The 27,869-nt window shown below is 44.0% G+C and overlaps 1 protein-coding gene across 1 annotated transcript in view; it reads right to left on the bottom strand.

The window, feature by feature from the left end:
* Window positions 1-9,709: 9,709 nt before the first annotated feature.
* NPEPPS (aminopeptidase puromycin sensitive) overlaps window positions 9,710-27,869 on the bottom strand; it is a 40,633-nt gene continuing 22,473 nt past the window's right edge. Inside the window, exons 10-23 of the mRNA XM_072111591.1 lie at window positions 27,623-27,787; window positions 24,493-24,597; window positions 24,277-24,337; window positions 24,041-24,150; window positions 23,003-23,066; window positions 22,593-22,732; window positions 22,180-22,314; window positions 21,851-22,070; window positions 21,514-21,656; window positions 21,371-21,427; window positions 12,206-12,313; window positions 11,890-12,045; window positions 11,763-11,810; window positions 9,710-10,886 (exon numbers count right to left, since the gene is read on the bottom strand). Coding sequence (XP_071967692.1) covers window positions 10,734-10,886; window positions 11,763-11,810; window positions 11,890-12,045; window positions 12,206-12,313; window positions 21,371-21,427; window positions 21,514-21,656; window positions 21,851-22,070; window positions 22,180-22,314; window positions 22,593-22,732; window positions 23,003-23,066; window positions 24,041-24,150; window positions 24,277-24,337; window positions 24,493-24,597; window positions 27,623-27,787 — 1,665 coding nt within the window. The 3' untranslated portion in view covers window positions 9,710-10,733. The remainder of the gene's footprint in view (window positions 10,887-11,762; window positions 11,811-11,889; window positions 12,046-12,205; window positions 12,314-21,370; window positions 21,428-21,513; window positions 21,657-21,850; window positions 22,071-22,179; window positions 22,315-22,592; window positions 22,733-23,002; window positions 23,067-24,040; window positions 24,151-24,276; window positions 24,338-24,492; window positions 24,598-27,622; window positions 27,788-27,869) is intronic.

The following is a 27,869-nucleotide window of genomic DNA, read 5'->3' as shown; positions in this document are numbered from 1 at the left end:
TTTCCAAGAACAGGTAAGGTTACTTTATATTTATATATTTATATATATGTGTGTGTAATATGTATATGTGTGTGTAATATGTATATATATGTGTAATATGTATATATATATATATATGTGTAATATGTATATATATGTGTAACATGTGTTTATATATGTGTAACATGTGTTTATATATGTGTAATATGTGTATATATATATGTGTGTGTATATATATATGTGTGTATATATATATATATATATATATATATATATATATGTGTATATATTTGTAATATGTGTGTGTATATATATGTAATATGTGTGTGTATATATATATGTAATATGTGTGTGTATATATATATGTATGTAATATGTGTGTGTGTGTGTATATATATATATATATATATATATATATGTAATGTGTGTGTATATATATATATATATATATACATATATATATATATATATATGTGTGTGTATATATGTTATATGTGTGTGTGTGTGTATATATGTGTGTGTATATATGTATATGTGTATATATGTTTGTGTGTGTATATGCTGTATCTACTGTTTGTTTATGTGTATATATGCTGTATGTATATGCAGCATTTGTACTACATGGTGGTATTCTGTATGCATTTTATACTACTTGGTGGTACACTGTATCTATTTTATACTACTTGGTGGCACGCTGGATGCATTTTATACTACATGGCGGCACGCTGGATGCATTTTATACTACTTGGTGGCACGCTGTATGCATTTTATACTACACGGCGGTACGCTGTTTGCATTTTATACTACATGGTGATACGCTGTATGCATTTTATACTACATGGTGGTACGCTGGATGCATTTTATACTACATGGCTGTACTCTGGATGCATTTTATACTACATGGCGATATGCTGTATGTATTTTATACTACATGGCGGTATGCTGTATGTATTTTATAGTACATGATGGTACGCTGTATGCATTTTATAGTACATGGCGATACGCTGTATGCATTTTATACCACATGGTGATAAGCTGTATGCATTTTATACCACATGGGGGGAGGCTGTATGCATTTTATACTACATGGCGGTATGCTGTATGCATTTTATACTACATGGCTGTACGCTGGATGTATTTTATACTACATGGCTGTACTCTGGATGCATTTTATACTACATGGCGATATGCTGTATGTATTTTATACTACATGGCGGTATGCTGTATGCATTTTATAGTACATGACGGTACGCTGTATGCATTTTATAGTACATGGCGATACGCTGTATGCATTTTATACCACATGGTGATAAGCTGTATGCATTTTATACCACATGGCTGTACGCTGTATGCATTTTATACTATATGGCGGTACGCGGTATGCATTTTATACTACATGGCGGTACGCTATATGCATTTTATACCCGCTGTATGAATTTTGCATTGCTTTATTTTTACACCAAACCAATATGATGGATCTGGTCCTGACACTCCCTGATATATCACATATATTGGCGGGGGGGGGGGGGCGTCTCTCTATGGCTCGCCTCAGGCAGCAGACAGGCTTGGTACACCCCTGGGTGGAGGCTGCAGTGATAGGAGACTTTGTGGAACTTTCTCCCATCTCCCTTCTGCAATTCTGGAGCTCAGCCACAGTGATCTTAGGGGTTCTTCTTTACCTTTCCCACCAAAGCTGTTCTCTCACTATTGCTTAGTTTGGCTGGACGGCCACGTCAAAGAATAGTTGTGAACATCCCAAACATCTTCCATTTAAGGATTACGGAGGCCTCTGTGTTCTTAGGGACCTTGAGTGCTTCAGAAATTCATTTGTAGCCTTGGCCAGATCTATGCCTTCCCTCAATTTTGTATCTGAGCTCTTGGGCAGTTCCTTAGACCACATGATTCTCATGTGCTCTGACATGCACTGTGAGCTGAGGTCTTTCATATAGACTGGTGTGTGCTTTTCCTAAAACACAGCTGGACTCCAGTTAACATAGAACATGAGTGTCACAGCAAAGGGTCTGAATACTTATGACCATGTGATACTTAGTGTTTCTTGTTTAATAAATTAGCAAAAATATCTACATTTAATTTTTTTCTATTAAGATGGGTTGCATAATGTACATTAATGAGCAAAAAATTGACTTTTTTGATCTTATCAATTGGCTGCAATAAAAGAACCGGTGAAAAAATTTAAAGGGGTCTGAATACTTTCTTTACCCACTGTACATGGGCAAGGGTAAGGCTCTACCTTTTCAGGTGAGAGTCTTCTCCACGTAGATGGTTAGAGAATCCTGGGTAGTCTGACATCAGGCTTCTGTCTCCTAAATCTAAAAGTCTGCCACCTGGACCTTTAACAAATCCATTAGATCTGCTGGTGCCAGTCTAGGTTGTAAGGCTGCAAAAGTTGGCATGATGGGGGAGGGGGACATGGCTTTGTAACCACTCTGAAAGTACCTTATTTTGTACATCCCATAGAGTAATTTCCCAATTAACTAGAAATTGGAAACTAGTAAATTAGTTTTGTTAGTTTTGTTTGTACAAGAGGGGCTGGGAGAGGTTGAGAAGGGGCTCATATAAATTATAAATGTGGTGGTGTGGCCTTTGGCATGCAATGAAGCCAACATCAGCATGATGAAGCAGGTTGCCCCGCATAGTATAGCCCACCTACACTGATAAAAATCTGCAACAGTCATCCAACTCAAAGTGACATATAGACATGTCCTATTCAGCATAGCATTGTCACACCCTTACCCCAGGAACTACAGCCCATGTATATTGGGCGCACGATCTACGTGAATCGCGGTAGAGTTCATCCTTGTCAGACATTACGGATTGGGGATTGCGCAGGAACTGGGAAAGTAAATGTGCCCCAATGTATGTATTTTGTAGCCCTGTAAAAACGAGCGGAGTGACAACCGTTTGTCTCTGGCAATTGGAAGAGTATGATGGCAGCTCTATTTCAGTATAGGGGTATGTGCAGACATCCAAAATTTCACCACAGAATTTCTAGCACTGTACAAGGTGTCTGTAAGAAAAAGATTTATACATGTGGGACATGGCTTTGGGTCGTCTGGCACTGCCACCACCATTCCACCAAATAAGAGCATAAGGATTTCTTTCCGTAAAGACCTCAGTATAGGGCAGGATTGAAGTAAAATCAGATGCTAGAAGTCTTGTTACATAATCCTAAAACCAGGGTGGAACTAGGTGAACCCTGGCATTAGTAGGGTAAACACAGGGAATAATCAATACAAAATGATAAACTAAACATTTGGCACACAGTTATTGTTGCCCCTAGCCCTGATGTAAAAAAAAAAAAGTCAAAGCAAACCTGTCACCAGGAATGTGATTTTTAGTTGGTGACAGGTTCACATAGCCTATGTTCTGCTGATTTTAAAATTGCCTATGTCAGTATTCTGAGTCATTTAAGTAGTTTATATAAGTTTAATTCACATTACCTGGCTCCCAGCCAGCAGCATGTGGTGAGTCCCGGGGGAGGAGCAGCTGCAGTCTGTGTCTCAGTCTCCTCTACTCCACACTCGTCCAGATTCCTCCCCACTTCCTGTCATATGCTTTGAGCAGGCAAGGGAGGGGGCGGATGGTGTGGAGTAGTGGAAGAATGTATGAGGAGACACAGACTGCAGCTTCCCCTCCCCCACCCCCTGGGCTCACCAACTGCTGCTGGCAGGGAGCCAGGTAATGTAAAATAAACTATTATAAACCATTGAAAGGATTCAGAATGCTGAATGGGCATTTTCAAAATCAGCATAGCATATAACCTGTCACCAGCTAAAAATCACATTCCTGGTAACAGGATTTTGATATTCCTGAAATGCACCCAGAGAATATATTTATCATGTTATTTATGTTTCTTTGTAAATTTAGAAAATGTAGAATTTCATTTTTCTTTTCCCCTGCCCACAAAAGGTAATAAAAGTCAGATTTATGTGGCTAAAAATATTGCTATATAAAACTTGTTCCACCAAAAAACCAAGCCCTCATACAGAAACATCAATGGAAAAATGAAATATAAACATCGCTCTGAAACAAAAACAAAAAGTGGCCTGATCTTGAAGGGGTTAAAATATTTTTTTACCATGAACATAAAACTCAACACAATCGCAGCTATTTCACCGTTTGGTCACTCACAGAATTTTGAACAAAATGCGATTAAAAGTTCATACATTACAAAGATTATTGAATGGGGACACAAGGAAGTATAATTTGAGCCGCAGAGAAACGGAACTATAAAAAAAGTTTGGAATGGGGGAGTTGGTAAAACGGAAAAGGCCTGGTACTTAAGATGTTAATAAACACCACGTTACTAATTCTGGCTGATAAAGGGGTTGAGATTGGGTTCTCTTTTCTCCCATTACTCAGTTCCTAAGTCTTTTCTTAGTTTCTATCCACCTTGCTTATTCTGTGCTATTTCCCATAAGCACCTACTCACAGCACACGCTCTAGGATACTTATACATGTAAAAAGACTACTTATAACCTACGTGTTACAAAGTAACCACATAAAATACACAGAGAACACAGCCACACACAGCGGCCTCCTCTCCTGCCCCCTCCTGTATACACAGTGGGGGTCATTTATCTTTAGACTGGAAATCTGCACCTGTTCTTTTTTCAGGGACTTGGTCATGTTTGATCTGCCTTAGCTGGTGTTAAATCTGGCATGTTACTTTGTAGGTTTTTTGAAAGAGTTGCAAACAAAATCACAAATTGTCTTTTTTCACATCAGCATCTGGATTCCTAAGATAAATCAGGAATCAACAAAAAAAAAATCAGTTACAGTCAAATTTTCTGGACCGGCGTCTTAGTCACAGAAAAAGATGCAAATCCACCTATGCGCCCAAAAAATTCACAAAAAGGGGTACAAAAAATGTGAAAAGAATGTGATAAATCCAGCACCCACCCACTATTATATCCCAGCTCTACACCAGCTACTGGATCTTATGGATTCTCATCCTGTACCTGACCATATACATGTACATATAGAGACCCATGTTCAATAGCATATATATATATTTACTCCTCCAATACACGTGCACGGCACAGAATGGGATATGACTACAGACACTTAGTTATGTATGTATCAAAAAAATCACAAAAAACACATAACACCTGGAGTATCTATATGTACACATAAAAAGTTACTATATTATAATTACTCTTATAAAGTTATATACATACACAGATAGGACACACAATGTAACCTGGTTCCGTGGGGTCAGGAAGAAGAAAAGGCGAGCTCCAAAACCTCACACATGACTAAATGTCCCTCTGGGAGGGTCCTGCCCACCCCCACAACTCCACCCTAAGACCACTCAGAATAAACCCCAGTGTGTGCAGGGAGAGAATCTTACACCTGGTTTATTTTGGCTTCTTCCTAAACTAAAGATCTTTGGAAAGCTTATAATGGCATTCACTGCCCAAATGGCCTCTGTACCCAATCGCATTATCACTGAATGCTATCAGTGTATACTATATCAGTGACGGACACCCTTTTGAGCTGGGCGTGTTAAAATTTGTGTCTCTTGTAAAAAATTCATAATTTTGTGAGATTTGTAGCTGTAATAACTAAAAGTTCTCCAGCTACGTGGGAATACTGGGAGCAGGGTAAGATTGTGGGAGCTGCTTTAAAATAATGGCCGGGGTATAAGGAGCACACATGCCTGCAATGATTCTCCAATCCCCCCTGTAGTCACTGGAATAAACCCTAAAAGGGGCATCTGTGGGACACAGTTCTAGTGTTTACAGTTGTCTTGGTACAAGTCCTCAATACATTTAGTGCGGTTGGGAGGCTGCCCTCACTAACGGTGGTAAGATGGCCGCCGTTCAGAAGCAGTTGTCCTGCCTCGGGATGTTTGGTGCTACCAGGTAGTGAAGCCGGAGCAGCACATGGACAGAATCAGCATCCAGAGGAGAGGCAACTCTCCTAATGATAGTGCGGCGCAAACAGCAGCCATCTTACCTCCATTAGTGACAGACACTGTCCCAGGCTCCATATGCTGTCAGCTTACTACGTCACCTCTGACATGGGTGTCATAGGTTAACCATCACTGTACTGTAACCATTTATCTGATATGTAATATGTGAACGTAGCACAGAGAATCTAATTAAAAGGGTTTTCCCACAAATCAAAGTTAGGCCCTATCCACAGGTGATGAGGGGTTCAATGGGGTCCTTGTTAAGTCAGTTAGTTGGGCCCCTTGTTGCTCTGGGAGAGTAATACAGCTGAGCATAACTCGTTTTCGTGATCTGTGGGGGTCTCATCACTGAGACCCACACCGATCAGCACGTTAGGCTGTATCCTGTGGATAGGGCCTAAATTAGATTTGTAGGAAAACCCAGCATTCTCCTACAACACTGCCACAGCTGGATTTTGGTTTGGTTCAGGTTGAATTAACTCAGTTGTTTTGTTATCACCTATGGTGCCTCTAACTTGCAATGATTTAGAAAAACCTTTCAGTGTAATTTCCATCTGCAGTAGGAGGACTGGTATAGAACATGCTAAGTACTTTGGGACTAAAGAATGTGAGCCCAATTTGTCTGTAATTATTGTCAGGTATGGACTGCAGCACATATGTCAATGTCAGCTTTCTGTATGCACCCTAATATCATGCAGGTCTATCAAGTCCAACCTACAAGATTAAAAAAAATATTTTGTTTTCAAAACCTGCAATATTTTTGCTCTCAATGAAATCATCCAGGCCCCCCTCGTACACGTACAAAGTATCCGCCATAACAATCTCCAGTGTCACTGCTCTTACAGTAAAGAATCCCTTTCTATGGCGATGGTAGAAGCTTCTCTCCTCCAGGTGGTCATATGGTCTTAATACATCATATGGACAGTGGTGGACTTGCTTGGACACTTATGATATGTTCATAGAGAGCTGGTCAGGTTTCTGCATGGTCAGGTTTCTGCCCTAGGTGCCATGTTGTACATATAAAAACATACTTTTCTTTTGGATACTAATAAAAATAAAATTAGCTGACCCACAACATAAGTGCCAGTATAAAATGGGTCATTAGGTATTGGATAGAAGTAAGCCCAGTAAAAACCATTCCACTTTCTCATGTGGCCCCATGGGAAAATTAATTACCCACCGCTGCACTACACCTAGAGGCTCATACCTACTACTACTACTGTAACCATAGATTCTTTAGCTTTAAGAGAAGCAAGACTGTGAGGGGGGCTTTCTTGAAAACAGAAATATCATGTGAAACCCATTTGTTTACTCATATACCATACATACTACTAGTGTATAAGCCGAGCCCACTTTCGTCTTCAGCTCTGGCTCCCTCCTTGAGTCCCCGGCGCACACACCATGAAGTCTTCCGCTTGCCAATATCATAGTGTGTACACCACCATCGGCACACAGCCAAACTGCCTGACATAATAGAATATGTGATGGCAGCCCAGGGAGACCCGGGGCTTCAGAAGACAACCTGCAGGGGGGGGCAACAGGTGAGTACAGTGTTTTTTATTTTTTAATAGGTAGCCATAGGGGGCGGGATATATATTAGGGGACATGGGCTGCTTGCTATATATTAGGTGGAGAGTGACCAATGCATTTCCCACCCTAGGCTTATACTCCAGACAATAGATTTTCCCAGTTTGTGTTAAAATTAGGCACCTTGGCTTATACTCAAGTATATACAGTAAGTTGGATATGATGGACCAGTGTAATTTTCCAACCTAATTTACTGTGAAAACCATATAGAATTGAAGTATCCTAAGTGAAGATGTTAATGTACATTGTAATAGGCTATACCCCCCCCTTTATATTGGTAATACATTAGATGAGCTGTAAAGTAATTTGCACGATGCTCAGGAGGTAACCAGAACAAGGGCAGACACACATTTTTAGTTTTTTTTTCCTTCACATCACAGATTTTTCACTGATACACACTGAAAAGGATGGTTCAGTAAAGTATCTTTCACACTTCAGTTTCTTTTCACTGATAAGTGAAAAAATATTTTGAACCCTTTTTTTCCCATTCACCAACATCCAATCAGTGTAAAAAAGTGCACTGCAAAGTGGTGACTGGATGTGGGTTACAACGTGTCAATTCCTCCTGAGCGGTTTCTGAAAGAACTCAAAAATAAAGCCTCATTTTTGATTATTTTACTATTCTGGTGTGTCAAGACCATGGGAGGCATTTACCCCATGCTGAAGGATTTATGATGGTGTCATAGTGATAGATACAGAAATTCCCTTCTTCCCTGATGTTAAGCAGCGCTGAACCGTTATACTAACTGGGACTCGCGGTCAGACTATGCTCATGTGACCATTGGCTGAGTGCTATTAAGGTTTCTGTGTAGACACACTCCTCCTGTTCTGCTCAGCCTTGAATAAGACATTCAGGACATACTTAAATTGACAAGTTAAGAGTGTAGAATACTTTGCATGTCTGTAAATGTTGGCATAAAACCTCCTCACAGTGTAAATAATGTGGAAAGATGTCTGTACAACCATTATGTACAGATATTCTCCGGCTGCTCACCACCACCTACAATTAGGAGCCATCCTCACATACGAGATGGAAACCCTTGCACTGAATCGGTATTGTCAGCATTTAGGACAGGGATTTCAGTAACCAAGCATAGTCCAGAAAAGGACTTCTTGCATCATTGTGGCATACAGTATGATGTAAGAGTCCCTGGTTCCCTGCAAAACAGCATAATCGTCACGGTAATAAAGAGAACAATGCGGACAGCACTGTTCTGCTGCCACGTAGGGTCTCCTCACATCATATTTCACTATGATGCAAGGACCTACCAATGTGGTCAGTCCATGAAACTCTGTAAGCGCAGAAGCCATTTTTCACAGATCTTGCACGGGCATGTGCTGCCGGCCAAAGGGTAAGTGCATACGAGCAGACAGCAGCCATGTGCTCACCCAGCCCATAACTTGGGTGTAGCACGTGGTTGGAGAAGTGGGGGGGGCTGAGAGCTCCTCAACTCTCCATAGAAAATCTGTCAGTCCTGCAAGGTCATGGTGCAGCGAGACAGTGGGGATTGTTGGAGGGGAATTATTAATGCACATGTGCCAGAATTCTGTTGGTATTGCGACCAAAAACTGTGTAAAGTGCCTTGCGTCACATTTATCAAGGCTATTATCCTTGTTTTGGCACTTTTCAGACTTTTGCGACTAAGGGGTCATGACCTCCAGAAAATCAGTGTGACCTCACAAGAAAGGGGCATGGCTGGTGGGGAAATAGTCTGCGCCCCAAATATTCTGGCACACAGTTTAGATCAACTAAAAGTAGGAAATCGTCTTATGCTGCACCAAAATTCATCATCACATCGATAAATCTGGCGCAACAAAAGACTAGTGTTTCCCAGATAGAAACTGGCGGAACCGGAGACACAGTTTGTTCACTGCACCGTGAAAGGGTCTCACGGATTTCTGTGGGGGCCGTGATCTGCCCACTAATTGAACATCCATGTTACAGCCCCCATTGTACGCCCATGTTACAGCCCCCTTAGGCCCAATGCACTCAACTGTAATGGATGCAGAATTTACCAGAGAAGTATCACTGTTTTAGTACCAGTTAAAAGTAGTACAAAATATGGAGATCCGCAAATAGTGTGTAACTTGTGTACAGGCACACTATACCCACCAGCACACTATATGTCAGCTGGATATACCCACCCAAGAAAGTTACATGTACTGTAAAACATGGGTAGCACAGAAAGAAGAACAAATTCAATACACACTCACATTTTGTCTTTATTAACGCCAACAGTTTTTGTTTGTTTGTTTTCAAATTTTTTTTTTATTACTCTTTTTTTGTTTTAAAACAATAGCACAAAAGAGAACTCGGGTAAGCAAGTCTCCGAACCAAGGCCCATGGCCCTGCCACTATGCCATCAGACTGCACAGACCCAGAATGCGGGTATAACCTAGAAATTAACCAGGGATTAGGAAGGAAAGGGGAAGAAAACATCAAGAGCATGAGTACAGTGCCTGCACCTTAGTCGTTCTAGCACAGGTAAGAAAAGAAATCTACAGTATAGATATGCTCATCAGTACAGTACTGGGCAGACCTCCAGAGCGCAGGGCTCCCCAGTACTGGCCCAGGCCACAGAAGTACGGAGTGGTGGGCAGGAGTTTAGTGCCCCTGATTAAATACTCCTTCCAGAACAAGGGGTATAACATCAGAACAGACAACAGGCAGCCAACAAGTACAATTTTCTGATGTGGGAGAATACAAGAGGTAAGTAAGGACCAAACCAGAAGTGAAAAGCCCTCACCAGAAAATAAAAGGAAAAAAAAACTGTTCCATCTAAACCCAACCACCTTCCAATAATATCTCGGGCTAATACACACTCTGTGATAACTTGCCCCCTCACTAAAAGATAACCCTCTACACTGGTGTTTGGTACCTCTACCTAGCAGGGGCCAATAGAAACATCCTTCTCCCGTCTCTCACGCAGATTTTCCATGGATAAGGGCATCTGGGAGATTCACAGTTAGCAGCTTGAAGCTACTTTCTATCATTATATACAGATCTGACTGAGCAATTGAATAAAATCCCTAAGGAGTTGATTGGGGACTGAGCAAGGATCAGATGGGAGCTTTCATTTATTTTATTTTTGCACCAGCTTCCCAATGGGTGGGGAGGGTGTTCAGGGATAAGGGAGGACGGGTACATAGCCTCCCATAGCAGGGGGGCCTTAGGGTTTAGCCTGTTGGGGCGGTGAGAGAGCAGGCGGATGGGAATCGCTGCGCACAATCACACAGTAGAGGAGGGGGACTTGCGCAGCAATAGATACTGATGCATGGCGTCTGCATCCCTCTTCAACCAGGCAGCATTTAGTAGAATATTCTCACAGCACTGTTGCACTGTACGCTCAGCAGAGGGCGCTGGATGAGCATCAAAGAACGCCTAGTAAGGAGATAGAGAAATCATATTAGAAACATGAAGGACAGACTTCGCTCCAGAACATAAGCTTGTGTCACAGCTGAAACAAATGATCTATGAGCTCACTGCAGATCTCCTGTCCTCTATCCAGAAGTGGGTTTAGGACAGCCGACCTGTGATCAGTTTGGCAAATGTTACAAAAACAAAAATGAAACGGCTATTATGTCAAGAATTCTTATTTTTACATCATTTTCAAATACATTTTTAAAGTAAAGGTAGGTGACAGTTCACATGTGTATTGTGCAATCCACAATACTGGAGAATACAGTTTCAATGAAAATCTGTCAATTCGCATTGTTTAGCCCAACAACAGCTTGTAGTTCAAACACTGGTGTGTAAATATATTGGACAGCTGTAGTGTTCTCCGTTTGGTTGTACTATATTATATATAGGATGTTCCAGCCTTGTTGATGTTTAAAACTGGGATGCAGTGTTATCCTGTCACAGTACAATAGGGAGAAAACTAATGACACCTCAATACACTGTTCTATAAAGCATGTTCATTATGAAAATTAAGGAGATGGTGAGCCATAAATCACATCTTATTATCTGGAGACAGACATTACAATGTGGACCCTAGTACGGAAGCCCAACAGGAAAGTATTATGAAAGTTATGTGGCTCCCGAGTCTTCCCATACCCTACAGATCTACTCAAAAATAGCAAGATGTGACCAGTTCAGCCTAATATCCTAAGTAAAGTCGGCTCACTACATTACACTGGACACAAAGCCTAAGCTGCAGTGATCCTTTAATTGTTAGGGCGGATATTGAGCGGATATTGATGGGTCATTAAGCGGGCGGATGTGCGTTAAATCACCAAAATTACACCAACTGCTTACCTTGACCTCTGTAGCCATTTTCTCACTAGCAAAGCCATCCACAGAAAGCTAAGAGACAAAAGCAGGTATTAGCTACACAAATAAAACAAAGTATAGTATAAAATATAATATATACAAATCTTCATACTTTTATGAGTCGCGAGATAAGGAAGCCTCCTTGGTACCGGTTATACAGCTCCTCCCAATTGTCCTTCACAAAGACCCAGGCAGATTTCCTGCCTTGTTTGCTGGCGCCAGCAACACCTCCAATTACAGATACGGTGTCCTGAGGACGTACCTCTTCCTTGAAAGCAAAGAAAAGCACATGATTTACAAGACTTGAGGGAGGGTCCGATTCTATAGTCCCATGCTGTGTTCCTCTAAATCCAATGCAGACTGTAGAAACCATGGGCATTAAAGTTGCATTCACTCTCCTGAACCTTTGCATTATCAGAGACACTTACCGAAAGCGAGAAGCTTAACACCTTCTGGATTAACTCCGGAGAAGAAATAGCTCCAAGAACCCTCTCGATTCGATTCTTTTCCTCCTGCATGTCCGCTTGTTTGTGAAGCTGCAACACGGAAAGGTGAAAATGTATTTACCGATTATGTTATTAGTGATTTTTACTGCACCAAAATTTATAGAAGGATATTCTGAACACCTGGATGTTGTGTCATGTCCTGTCATGGCTGCGGAGGATGCAGCTTACTATCTTTCCATGTCAAGGTTTCCTTAACCCCTAGGGGACACAGCCTATTTTGGCCTTAAGGACGCGGCCCCATTCTTCAAATCTGACCTGTGTCACTATAAGTGGTTATAGCTTTGGAACGCTATGAGATATCCAGGGGATTTTTAGATTGTTTTCTCGTGACACATTGTACTTCAAATTAGTTTAAAAATTTGGATGATATCTTTTGTGTTTAGTTATGAAAAAAAACAAAATTTGGAAAAAATTTGGAAAAATTCTTTATTTTCAACGTTCTAAATTCTCTACTTTTGATGCAGATAGTCATAGCTCCCAAATAAATTCATAACTTACATTTCCCAAATGTCTGCTTTATGTTGGCATGGTTTTTTAAGATTCCACATATTTTACTAGAATGTTATGAGGCTCAGAATTTAGGTATCATTTTTCACATTTTTTGTAAAATCACCAAAACCCGCATTTAGATGGACCTGCTCAACTTCTAATTGACACTGAGAGGCCTAAATAATAGTGAGACTCGTAAATTACCCCATTGTGGAAACTACACACCTCAACGTATGAAAAACCACTTTTAAGAAGTTTGTTAACGCTTTACGTGTTTTATAGGGGTTAAAACAAAATGGAGGTGCAGTCTGCAAATTGTAATATTTTTTCACAATACACCCATTTTGGGTGGAAAATTAAACATTTACAATGGATTAAATGAATAAAGGCTCCACAAAGTTTGTTACCCAATTTCTCCCGAGTACACGGATACTCTATATGTGGTGGTGACCTGCTGTATGGGCGCAGGGCCGGGCATAGAAGGGAAGGAGGCGCCATCCAGAGCAGATTTTCTATGTCACATTGTACAGGCTATAATTTTTTTCTTTTTTTTAATGTGGACCTATAGGGGCTTATTTCTTTTGCCACATGAGATGCACTTTTCTGGTACGTAATTTGGGGGAATCTATAGGCTAATTGGTGAGATTTTATTAACTCTTTGGTGGAGGAAATGAAAATCATTACTTTTCAGGAAGATTTTTATGGGTTTTTTTTTTGCCCGTTTACCATACCATAAAAATAGTATATTATTTTTATTCTATGGGTCGCCACGATTACAAAAAGACCTCATTTATATAGATTTTTTATTTTTTTCCCATTTTTACTGCATAAAAAGTAATTTGGCAAAAATGTTGTTACTTTTAGCATCACCGTCTTTCATATGCATAACTTTTTTATTTTTTGCCTCACAAATCTGTTTAAGGGCTTATTTTTTGCGAGAAGGATTGTTCTTTTTAGTGGTCTTATTTTAGAGTGCATAACATTTTTTAAATCCCTTTTTAGAGCATTTTTATAGGGTATTAATTGAAAATGATCTTTTTTCTGGAGCTTTTTTTTGTTTTGTTTTTTACGGGGTTCACTTTGCGGATCTAATAACGATTCTGTTTTATTATGCAGATTGTTACGGACGCAGGGATACACAATATGTGGGGGTTTTGTGTATTTTATTCAATTGTACTGAATAAAAACCAATTCGGAGAAAATCTTGTTCATTTTAGCATCACCATCTTTTCATATGCATAACTTTTTTATTTTTCGGCTGACAAATCTGGTTAGGGGCTTATTTTTTGCGAGAAGAGTTGTTCTTTTTAGTCGGCTTATTTTGGAGTGCATAACATTTTTTTAATTACTTTTTAGAGCATTTTTTGATAGGGTATAATTAAAAATTATCTTTTTTCGGAACGTTTTTGCGTTTGTTTTCTACGGCGTGTACCGTGCGGGTCCAGTAACGATTCTGTTTTATTATACAGATTGTTACGGACGTGGCAATACCAAATATGCGGGGTTTTTTGTGTTTTTTATACTTTATTAAGTGTTTTTATGGGAAAGTGACATTTTAGGGGCTTATATTTTTATGTATTTATTTTTTATTTATTATAATGTGTAGTGTTAAGTGTTTTTGCATAATTTTACTTATACATACTTGAACTTGAACCAGTGATGCTCTGATCACTGGTTTAAGTTCAATACACTGCTCTACAATACTATTTTATTGTAGAGCAGTGTAAACTGTCTGAGCAAGCTTGCGCATGCTCAGACAGTTTACAGCCAGACCCGGAAGGGGTCTGGCTGCCATGGAGACCGGGCAGCTCCGGGGCACATGCCAGTCCTCGGAGCTGCCCAGAAGTGGATCGGATCCCCCGGTAAGCGGCACGGGGGATCCGATCCACAGCGCAAACACCCTTACACGCCGCGGTCATGTTTGACCGCGGCGTGTAAGGGGTTAACACCCGCAATCGGAGCCGGCTCCGATCGCGGGTGTTAGCGCAGGCTGTCAGCTGTACTAGACAGCTGACAGCCGCTGCTTCTGGTACCGGCTCCGTTCGTGAGCCGGTGCCAGAAGCAGGACGTTATAGAACGTCCCCGTGCGCTAAGCATCTAGCCCCGGGGACGTACTATAACGTCCTGGTGCGCCTAGGGGTTAAGGAGTAACTGTAAAGGTATTTTTTTTTCTAAAATCAATAGCTCTTAAGATGTAAAACAACTTTGCCTATTAACTGTGTTACCTACATACAGCAGTTTCTTAGCTATACCCCTCTTATTATCCTACAGTAGCTGCTCCCTCTGCCCTGGAGTCTATAGTAAACACAAACTCTACAGGCTCCTGGGAGGGGCTGCTGCTCCCTGCTCACAGAGGAGGAGGTCATGTGACAGAGATCGCTGTGTATGTAGCAGTGCTCGATGTGTTCAAAACTGTGGATACAGATGTCTCCTGCACAGAAAAGTGAGGTACAAGATCTCACGTTTCCCACATCAGTCCCTCCATCCCAGTCTGTGATTCTGCTGAACTTTCTCAGTCTCTCTCTGTACCTGCTGCTGCAGCCCTTCCTCCACCTTGCAGTTGGCACTTTGTGCACTATGCAGGAAGGCTACCAACCCCCTTATTCCTCACACAGCACAGGCTATAGACTTCATGTAACTGGTTTACTTATAATTTCTTTTACTTATTACATGTTCCCTGCATCTCCATGTGGTGGAAGCTGCCAGGCTGTCACCATATACATTCCGTATCGGCACGGTGTAATGTTCCGTTAATTCACTTGTGGGAACTTTAATGGATTAAATGCTTAATTACTTAGAGAAAACACAAGGCATCATGGGATCGGTGGGCAAGCTAGCTGGCCTCAGCTTGAGGGCATAGACTTTTTGTCAAATACTTTCAGAACAGAAAATGCCATAAAACTTTGCAAAGGAAAAGGACGAACAGCACAAAGTAGGCATCACTGTTTGTTATTAAAGGTGGAATCAAATATACAGTTACGCTTTAACCCCTTAAGGACGCAGGGTTTTTCCCACTCATTTCTCGCTCTCCAACTTCAAAAATCCATAACTTTTTCATTTTTACGTGTACAGACCTGTGCGAGGGCTTATTTTGTGCGTAACAAATTTTACTTTCCCGTAATGTTATTTATTTTAACATGCCGTGTACTGCGAAGCTGAAAAAAAATTCCAAATGTGGAAAAATTGAAAAAACCTGCACGTGCGTCACTTTTTGTGGGCTCAGTTTTTTCGACTTTGACTGTGCACTTAAAATAACACCTCAGCTTTATTCTTTGGTTCGGTGCGATCGCGGTGATACCAAATTTATACAGGTTTTATTGTGTTTTAATACATTTTAAAAAATTAAACGAATGTGTACAAAAAAGAAAAACATTTTTGCCATCTTCTGACGCTAATAACTTTTTCATACTTTGGTGCACAGAGATGTGTGAGGTGTATCTTTTGCGAAATGATGCGACGTTTTCATTGCTACCATTTTGAGGTCTGTGCGACATTTTGATCATTTTTTATTTAATTTTTTATGTGATGTAAAAAGGTGTAAAAGTCGCATTTTGGACATTTGGGCGCCATTTCCCGCCTCGGAGGTCACCGCCGGCCGTAACCGTTTTTTATATTTTGATAGATCGGGCATTTTGGGACGCGGTGATACCTAATGTGTCTGATTTTTACTGTTTATTATGTTTTATATCAGTTCTAGGGAAAGGGGGTGATTTGAATTTTTAATATTTTATTAATTTTTTTTATTTTTTAAACTTTTTTTTTCTTTTTTTCCACTATTTCTTAGACCATCTAGGGTACATTAACCCTAGATGGTCAGATCACTCTTACCATATACTGCAATACTTCTGTATTGCAATATATGGCCACTGGCTCATTGTAACGAATCTGCAGAAGCCATGTAGCCTCGAGTCAAAAGAAGACCCGAGGCTACCATGGCAACCGATCGCCGCCTCCCACGACGTTCGGGGGTGCGGCGATCGTAAAAAAGATGGCGGTGCCCGCTCCCCGCCGACGGCAATGACAGGGTTAATAGCCGCGATCGATGCAAGCACCCACTGCGGTTATTAGCGGTGGGGGTTTTCTGCAAAATGCAAAAACCGCCACCTTTGTATGAAGAGGACTCAGCCCGTGAGCCCTCTCCATACACTCCTTATACCTCTGCGCCGTAGAGCTACGGCGCAGAGCGTTAAGGGGTAAAGCTATCTGTATGTTCACATTTGTAAAAACAAACTTAGTTTGGTTGTAAGAACTGAACTTGTTCTACCTTTACCTGGTCCAAAAAGCATGATAATATTGATGCCAGTGTATTTGATACAAGGAATTTAGATTGTGATACCCAATAGGGAAAGTCCCACAAACCTGGATGAATGGACAATAAAGTCTAGGAATATTCCATGGCATACCTCCAAACTTCTGGGCTAGTGATAAGGGGTCAAAAGGAGAGCCAAAGTGCGCAATGGGCAACCCATGCCCATTGCATATAATATATATAATATAGTGACCAGCACAGCACACAGGGCCATCCGCCCCCCCTACTCTACAAGCACACGATGTATGCCCGCCCCCCCTACTCTACAAGCACACTATGTATGCCCGCCCCCCCTACTCTACAAGCACACTATGTATGCCCGCCCCCCCTACTCTACAAGCACACTATGTATGCCCGCCCCCCCTACTCTACAAGCACACTATGTATGCCCGCCCCCCCTACTCTACAAGCACACTATGTATGCCCGCCCCCCCTACTCTACAAGCACACTATGTATGCCCGCCCCCCCTACTCTACAAGCACACTATGTATGCCCGCCCCCCCTACTCTACAAGCACACTATGTATGCCCGCCCCCCCTACTCTACAAGCACACTATGTATGCCCGCCCCCCCTACTCTACAAGCACACTATGTATGCCCGCCCCCCCTACTCTACAAGCACACGACGTATGCCCGCCCCCCCTACTCTACAAGCACACGACGTATGCCCGCCCCCCCTACTCTACAAGCACACGACGTATGCCCGCCCCCCCTACTCTACAAGCACACGACGTATGCCCGCCCCCCCTACTCTACAAGCACACGACGTATGCCCGCCCCCCCTACTCTACAAGCACACGACGTATGCCCGCCCCCCCTACTCTACAAGCACACGACGTATGCCCGCCCCCCCTACTCTACAAGCACACGACGTATGCCCGCCCCCCCTACTCTACAAGCACACGACGTATGCCCGCCCCCCCTACTCTACAAGCACACGACGTATGCCCGCCCCCCCTACTCTACAAGCACACGACGTATGCCCGCCCCCCCTACTCTACAAGCACACGACGTATGCCCGCCCCCCCTACTCTACAAGCACACGACGTATGCCCGCCCCCCCTACTCTACAAGCACACGACGTATGCCCGCCCCCCCTACTCTACAAGCACACGACGTATGCCCGCCCCCCCTACTCTACAAGCACACGACGTATGCCCGCCCCCCCTACTCTACAAGCACACGACGTATGCCCGCCCCCCCTACTCTACAAGCACACGACGTATGCCCGCCCCCCCTACTCTACAAGCACACGACGTATGCCCGCCCCCCCTACTCTACAAGCACACGACGTATGCCCGCCCCCCCTACTCTACAAGCACACGACGTATGCCCGCCCCCCCTACTCTACAAGCACACGACGTATGCCCGCCCCCCCTACTCTACAAGCACACGACGTATGCCCGCCCCCCCTACTCTACAAGCACACGACGTATGCCCGCCCCCCCTACTCTACAAGCACACGACGTATGCCCGCCCCCCCTACTCTACAAGCACACGACGTATGCCCGCCCCCCCTACTCTACAAGCACACGACGTATGCCCGCCCCCCCTACTCTACAAGCACACGACGTATGCCCGCCCCCCCTACTCTACAAGCACACGACGTATGCCCGCCCCCCCTACTCTACAAGCACACGACGTATGCCCGCCCCCCCTACTCTACAAGCACACGACGTATGCCCGCCCCCCCTACTCTACAAGCACACGACGTATGCCCGCCCCCCCTACTCTACAAGCACACGACGTATGCCCGCCCCCCCTACTCTACAAGCACACGACGTATGCCCGCCCCCCCTACTCTACAAGCACACGACGTATGCCCGCCCCCCCTACTCTACAAGCACACGACGTATGCCCGCCCCCCCTACTCTACAAGCACACGACGTATGCCCGCCCCCCCTACTCTACAAGCACACGACGTATGCCCGCCCCCCCTACTCTACAAGCACACGACGTATGCCCGCCCCCCCTACTCTACAAGCACACGACGTATGCCCGCCCCCCCTACTCTACAAGCACACGACGTATGCCCGCCCCCCCTACTCTACAAGCACACGACGTATGCCCGCCCCCCCTACTCTACAAGCACACGACGTATGCCCGCCCCCCCTACTCTACAAGCACACGACGTATGCCCGCCCCCCCTACTCTACAAGCACACGACGTATGCCCGCCCCCCCTACTCTACAAGCACACGACGTATGCCCGCCCCCCCTACTCTACAAGCACACGACGTATGCCCGCCCCCCTACTCTACAAGCACACGACGTATGCCCGCCCCCCTACTCTACAAGCACACGACGTATGCCCGCCCCCCTACTCTACAAGCACACGACGTATGCCCGCCCCCCTACTCTACAAGCACACGACGTATGCCCGCCCCCCTACTCTACATGCACACGACGTATGCCCGCCCCCCTACTCTACATGCACACGACGTATGCCCGCCCCCCTACTCTACATGCACACGACGTATGCCCGCCCCCCTACTCTACATGCACACGACGTATGCCCGCCCCCCTACTCTACATGCACACGACGTATGCCCGCCCCCCTACTCTACATGCACACGACGTATGCCCGCCCCCCTACTCTACATGCACACGACGTATGCCCGCCCCCCTACTCTACATGCACACGACGTATGCCCGCCCCCCTACTCTACATGCACACGACGTATGCCCGCCCCCCTACTCTACATGCACACGACGTATGCCCGCCCCCCTACTCTACATGCACACGACGTATGCCCGCCCCCCTACTCTACATGCACACGACGTATGCCCGCCCCCCTACTCTACATGCACACGACGTATGCCCGCCCCCCTACTCTACATGCACACGACGTATGCCCGCCCCCCTACTCTACATGCACACGACGTATGCCCGCCCCCCTACTCTACATGCACACGACGTATGCCCGCCCCCCTACTCTACATGCACACGACGTATGCCCGCCCCCCTACTCTACATGCACACGACGTATGCCCGCCCCCCTACTCTACATGCACACGACGTATGCCCGCCCCCCTACTCTACATGCACACGACGTATGCCCGCCCCCCTACTCTACATGCACACGACGTATGCCCGCCCCCCTACTCTACATGCACACGACGTATGCCCGCCCCCCTACTCTACATGCACACGACGTATGCCCGCCCCCCTACTCTACATGCACACGACGTATGCCCGCCCCCCTACTCTACATGCACACGACGTATGCCCGCCCCCCTACTCTACATGCACACGACGTATGCCCGCCCCCCTACTCTACATGCACACGACGTATGCCCGCCCCCCTACTCTACATGCACACGACGTATGCCCGCCCCCCTACTCTACATGCACACGACGTATGCCCGCCCCCCTACTCTACATGCACACGACGTATGCCCGCCCCCCTACTCTACATGCACACGACGTATGCCCGCCCCCCTACTCTACATGCACACGACGTATGCCCGCCCCCCTACTCTACATGCACACGACGTATGCCCGCCCCCCTACTCTACATGCACACGACGTATGCCCGCCCCCCTACTCTACATGCACACGACGTATGCCCGCCCCCCTACTCTACATGCACACGACGTATGCCCGCCCCCCTACTCTACATGCACACGACGTATGCCCGCCCCCCTACTCTACATGCACACGACGTATGCCCGCCCCCCTACTCTACATGCACACGATGTATGCCCGCCGGGGAGAGGAGCAGGGGATGAGCGCTGCTCACCCCCGCCCCTCTCCATAGGCATATACACGTGTGCTGCACCGTAACGCTCCCGTACGGTGCAGTAAGCCCATAGAAGTGTATGGGGGATGTATATGGGCCATATATACGTCCCCATACATGTGTGTGAATGTAGCACGAGTCTGTACTTTCTTTCCGTGCTTGTCTGCTGCACACTCCTCCATTAGTCCGGTGAGAGTCTCCCACAGTTGTGATGGTTCACACAGCACTGCCTAGTGTGCTGGAGGCTGGAAGAGGAGCGTAGTGAAGCCTATGGCTGATAAGTGTTAGGTTTCAGTTTTGAACGGCTCTGTCAGCTTCTCTTGTAGTCGGAGAACAGTGAGCTCTACCGGCTCTAACGCCATCGGGACAGGGAGGAGTAGGCGAGACTGGGACAACCATCCAGTTCCACAAAACAGCAGTGAAATCCAGGACTGTCTCTCTGAATCCAGGACGGTTAGGAGCTGTGGACTATGGTTTGGTGCTAGAAGTCTTCCCAAAATCAGTCCAGAACAAAACTAACAACTTTATAGGTAATGACCGACTAACCTTCAGCATGGTATCCAAAGTTGTGCTGTCTCCATTCTTCAGAACAGTCACATAGACCTGCGAACAAAAATCCGGCTTTAAGAAGATACCATATCGGGCAAAAAAAAAAAACCAAAAAACAAAAAAACACAACAACAACTAACCGGGCTCCTGAGGTCAGCACTCAGTGTGTTCTTTCCTTCTACGTGGTCCTTAAATCTACGACGTGCTTCTTCCAGGGTCTGTTTATGGCCAGCCTTTCCCAGCTTCCCCAAAACTAGCCCCCTCAGGAGTGCGTCCAAGTGTCCTACGAAGGAAAGGAATAGAATATTTTTTTCATTGATCTTTCAATTATCAATATCAGATCAATGGGGTTCTGAATCTCAGAGCTGCATCGATCAGCCTGAGCTGAAAGCAAATGGATAGGAATAAGGGCCATTTCTATGAAGCCTATTATTTCATCTGACCATCTTATTTCTCTAATGTAAACACTTAACCTACCCTCCCCAGGTTTGGGGTCCCAGCCCAAGCGCTGTCCAATTGGTGAGAAGACATCTCTGATGAAACCTTGAATCTCCTCGTGGAACTCTGTGTGAGATAAGAGTGTGGACAGGATCCCTAGATTACAGCTCAAGTCGCTCCATACAGTGTAATTAGGCTCATTCACAAAGGCCTCCATGACTTTAAGGACTTCAACCGTGCTGATGATCCCTGCTCGCGCCTGAAGGAGGGACACACATTAATGATACTGGGAATCACCATTTTAGCAACACAAAAAGTGTGGACAAATTAGTGCAAATACAATATTTTAATGTCTCCGCCATACTCACCAGGGAAAACAAGTCGTTCTGCAGGCCTAGCCTGTCCACAGGCTGAAGGGAAAGATCTCTAATACCAGGCAACAAACTCTCCAGCATAGAAGGGCTGTACTGCGTGCGGTAGAAACCAACCGTCCCCGGATTTAACTAGGTTGGATGAGAGCAGATTGAAGCATGTAAAGGAGACATGAGAAATTCAGCAGGGGCTTGAGACATTTTGCAAACCATAGCTGTAACAATTCCAGGCTGCATGACTGCCATATTGAGAGATATTTTGAAAAAAAACTTACAGGAGGCAAGTTGTCATATAGAAGCCATACCATCAGAGGGCAGTAATGTTCCCCTTCTTGCTGTGGTGACATCCCTGGCAGGAGGGGCATTCATTACCAGCAGCACAGGCACTGTTCCGGGACATTTAGGCTCACCTTTACCCACTGCTCTGAGTTCACGTCTTCCAGAACAACAGTCATCTCTGGCTTGTCCATTAGTAATCGCAGTTTAGCGGAGGCGGGGGATTCACTGGTGCAGATGCTGATCGGTACCATCCAGTGGGGGCTCTCTTCACCTGAGCGAGGGCAATAGGAGGATGTTATATGGAGAGAGGGGCTGGAGGCTTACCAGCCAACCTATCATCGGGAGAATAAAGGAGATAAGAGAAATAGGAAGAAAGAAAGGTAGGATAGCTTTGAGCAGCTCCAGAAGAGCACAGGTGAGACTTCTATGACAACACTGTGCAGACACGCAGCACTGTCAGAGAGTGCCACTGTAGCCATGATAAGAGGGGGGCACTCATGGACTAGAAGGGGGCAATACAATGCAGCCTGGAAAGTCTTACCATTATGTGGCCCGCTGGCACAGAACTTCCTTTGAGACAGCTTTAATATCCGTGTGTCTTCTTTCTGAAAAACAAAAATTGCAATTTTCTTGTACCAGTAATATTAACCACTATATACACTGATATGCCATAACATTGAAACCACCTGCATATTATTGAGCAGCCATAGCGCCACAGCAGGCACCAAGCTATTTTAGCTATTCTGTGGGACCAGATGGGGTAGTCTTCATTGACACTGCAGCAAATACGCCACCTATGATCCGGTTGCTGGTTCATCGGTGGTACTAGGACCTCTTCTGCTTGGTATAAACCAAATAACCCTCAACCCAACTGTGTCTGGCAGGTTCTGTAGAGATCAATTTTCGGCTGCATCTATAACAGTGTCATCGACCGGACTTCTCTCTTAGAAATGAGGTATAATAATCACTCTGCTTCCGTAGTCATAACAATCTGGGGCTGAGGGGGAATTTCGGGAGCAGGGTTAACCAATTTTTTTTCGTGTTAACATTTCCTTTTTTTCCATGCACAAACCTGCATGAGCGTTTGCCTTCTGTGTACAAAAAATTGTATTCCTTAATGTCAGTAAATCATATCATGCCAGTTTTCACATTTTGTGGACTGCACAACCTTCTCATCACTTTTTATTTCATTTTTTATGTGTGGCAGAATGAAAAAAAAAGAGTGGGAATTCAGATATTAGGGTGCTTTTTTAAACGGCATTTAAATAGTTAACAACAACTGCGGGTTTTCACTGCAATATTCTCTGTATGGAGAGGGCTCAGCCCGTCAGGCCTCTGCATAGCCTCCTCGGCGCATGCTGACGCACTATAGCGGGAGTTTGCAGCAAGAGGTTTAATGAAGCTGCACACAGAGTGACACACATGGGGCAGGACTAATCTGGGTACACACAACAAATGGAGCTTGTAAGAAACTGCCCAAAGTATGAATCCTCTGGACTTCTGCTCTCTCTGCCTTTAGGCTCTGCAAGTGATGGTAGAAATAATTCAATCCAATTGTGGGACATGAATGTCTGGTTACCTGTTCCGATTCCACATAGATTAATGGGAAACCCATCTGCTTGGTCCATGTACTCATTACTGCAGCAATTGGCTTCCCGCTGGCTTGCTCAAGAGACTCCCATAGGTCCTCTGCAGAAAAGAGCACTCAATTTACAGCTGTGCGAGGGGAGCTGAATGGAAAAGGGAAGGTAGGTTTGGGTGGAGGCATCACTATAATGGTTTAATGGTTAGTAATATGACAGGGTCATGGAATACCTGTAGCAGCGTTCTTTTCTTGGAATTTGGTGAGGTATTGGTTCATGCCTTTACGGAAGTCCTACATTTGTGTATGGAAAAAAAAAAAAGTACAATTATAGTAGGAAAGTGGATGAGAACCAAAATGGTCAGAGGAGTTGTCAGCAGAGCCAGCATTCAGGAGACTGATTTATAAAGCTTTAGTGTATTGCTGAAGTAAGCGGGATGTTAATTTACCTCATCACCAATATAATCGTGCAGCATACGGATAACAGATGCTCCTTTGCTGTAGGATATAGCGTCAAATATTTCATCCACTTCAGAGGGATGACCCACACTGACCTACATAGAAAGTTTTTTTTAACAAGGGATAAAGTTAAAATTAGCAGGCAATATACAACATAATGCAGGAAAAAAAACAACTAATCCCTATTGAAGAAATGTACACACTAGGGGGGAGTAAGGAGACTATAGGGCCCAGGGCATAGGAAGCTAAAAGAAGAGCAGATGCCAGAGGGGCAAACACCAGTATGTCAGTGTGTTTGGCTTACAATCCTTGATCTGGTGATAGATGTCCTTTAAAGCGGTTGTCCCAAGTATTTACATTACCCCCTATCCGGTGGACATGGGTGATATCTAGGTGATTGGCGAGGCTCCGAGTGTTGTGACCCCCACTGATCACGAAAAACGGGACACCAAGTTTACCTGAGAACAGAAGTCCTATTCTCACTAATTGTTGAGGTGGCAGGATGCCTGCTCTATTCAGTTGGGGGTTCTAGCAGTAAGACGCTCAGCAATCAGATAATTATCCTTTACACCATGGATAGGGGACAACCCCTTTAAGCAGTTGCCTAGTTAAAGGGATATTCCCATTATAGCAAATTAATGTTTGGATTATAAAGTTACACTTTTCCAATATACTTTCTATATCAATTCCTCTCGGTTTTCTAGATCTCTGCTTGCTGTCATTCTATAAAAAGCTTCTATGTTACTTCCAGTGGACAGAAATCTGACCATGGTCACACAGGTGCACGGCAAGGTAATATCACACAGCTCTGATGTAATATAACGAGTAGTGCACCTGTGTGACCATGGTCAGATTTCTGTCCACTGGAAGTAACATAGAAGCTTTCTATACAAGGACAGCAAGCAGAGATCTAGAAAACCGTGAGGAATTGATACAGAAAGTAAATTGGAAAAGTGTATAACTTTTTATAATAAAAGCAATAACATTAATTTGCTGTAATGGGAATATCCCTTTAAGGGGAAAAAAAAAAACCTGTCTTTCTCCCAAAAACAGTTTGCAGCATATACCAATACTGATAATAAACAAGAAACCCATTATAACCAGGGGACACAAACCCTGAACTGAGCAAAAAAGACAAAATTACAAGTGTACTAGATGTGGCTTGCATCCAGTAACAAATTTTTATCTTTCACTTGTTAATTTTTGGTTTTTTTTAATGTTTTTATGTCATCAACAATGAATAACAATAACAAAACTAATATAAATGTCCGCCAACGTATTGTAGATGAGATTTTTTTTTTTTAATGTGAAACTGTTTTTGACCAGGAACATGGATGGGGGCGACTCTAGCCCCTCCTTCTCACAAAGGCAACAGCTAGTGAATCAGATAGGGCCATATAAAAAGTGTTGTATCAAAATAGAGCTTGTCCTGCAAAATTTGACAAGGTGTGGCAGAGATGGCGCGACTCCTCGCATACTCCAGGTGATATTGTGACCGGTATGAACAGATAATATAGTGTGATACCCTCCTCGGAAAGATGGACTCTCAAATGAAACCCAGAGATGCTAGTTTTCGTTGTGCTCCCCCGGTACTCTGTGGGATATTAGTCTCTAGATATAGGTTTTTGATGTATGGACAGATTCTGCCTATGACCCAAGGCGATAGCACTATATACTTGATTGAGTATACAGCTACGTTAGGTTAAGTTTGTTTGCTGTAACTTGTCCATACTTGAAGATAACGTCAATGCTTCCTTGTCAGGCAAGGTTTATGTATAGAGTCACTATGTCTGTATGTAATTTGTATGTTAATGTTTTATACATAATGAAGTTTTGCTTGCATGCGATGAGTGAAATATTTTATTATGTACATATTTCTCAATAAAACAGGTTAAAAAAAATAAGTGTCAGAAATCACGCGTGCATTGGGGACCATTAATACACAAGAAAAAGTAGCACAGATAGCAAGATTATGACTTGTAAAAGATTTAACAAGACAAATATCAAAGTGTTAAAAAGCCAATTGGCATCAATACCTGGCATGGGAAAGTGAAGAAGTGTATACTATGCCAACAATGATTACGCAGTTTGTTTTGCTTCACAATTTCAATACTACATTATGCCTTCCCTGGCCACCTAAAATACTGCAGGCGGTGGGTATCAGATGTCGATGCAGACAGCTTTGGGGAAAGTGCAGAAGGGTAAGGTGCTCTGGCTACAAGAAACCTACCACGAGAAATCTGTCATCCGAGGTAGATCTGATGATAGATTCCTCCTGCCTGCCTGTTCCCTAATCTGTAATTTAATAATCCTGGAACCTAAACTAACTTGATAAAAACTTTATTTCAGTAATATGTAAATTTTAACAAGTTAGGTTAGTTTCCAGGATTATTAAATTACAGATTAGAGCAGAGGAATCTGTCATCAGAAGTAGATCTGATGGTAGGTTCCTCCTCCCTGCCTCTGCCCTAATCTGTAATTTAATAATCCTGGAAACTAACCTAACTTGTTAAAATTTACATATTACTAAAATAAAGTAACTGCAGAGGATACTGGGGCGTGTGCTAGCCTAAACCCACAGTGCCCGGCCAGGATAGTACACGCCCCAGAAGCCTCTGCAGTTACTAAAATAAAAAGGTTTCAACAAGTTAGGTTAGGGAAAATTACAGATTAGGGAAGAGGCAGGCAGGAGGAATCTACCATCTGATCTACTTCTGATAGATTCCTCATGGTAGATTTTCCTTTAAGCACAAGTGTAATAGTGGGGCACAAGAAATCCCCCGGTCATAAGAAGAAGTGGCACTGTTTCAGTCCTTAGTTGACACATTTAGCTTGGCAGTCATAGGTCACAGGAGGGAAACTGCAACTTTTAGCAGTGATCTATGAGGTCACTGAGTGGCGGTATAGGTCACATAACACTTTTGGATGGGCCAGGTGTTCAGCAGTCAACAAGGAATTGGAGAGCCATGCTGTGGGAATAGGAGGACAGGGAATGGCAAGTACTCTTTTTTTCTTACAGGCCTCAGCTCTGGACATGCAGGGATTTTACAGTACAACACATTGTAATAAGTTTTGGGGGACACCACATAAAACTGATAATATTTGAGCGATTGTTTTTACCTCGATCGGGTGGCTATTGTCCAGTGCATCCAGTTCTTGAGCGCGAGTATAATCAGCAGAAACAAACTGTGTCCATATATCGTATTCTGGGAAGCAATGATCCACACAGAGGTATTCAATCCAGGAAGCAAATCCTTCATTTAGCCACAAATGAGTCCACCATTCCTGCCAGAGAAAGCATAAAAGACTCAACAACTGCTGACAATACTGACCGACTATCTTGTGGTTGTGACCCTGTTAATAATAG

This window comes from Engystomops pustulosus, chromosome 6 (assembly GCF_040894005.1).
Source record: "Engystomops pustulosus chromosome 6, aEngPut4.maternal, whole genome shotgun sequence".
Lineage (NCBI taxonomy): Eukaryota > Metazoa > Chordata > Amphibia > Anura > Leptodactylidae > Engystomops > Engystomops pustulosus.
This window is presented reverse-complemented; position numbering and strand designations above follow the sequence as displayed.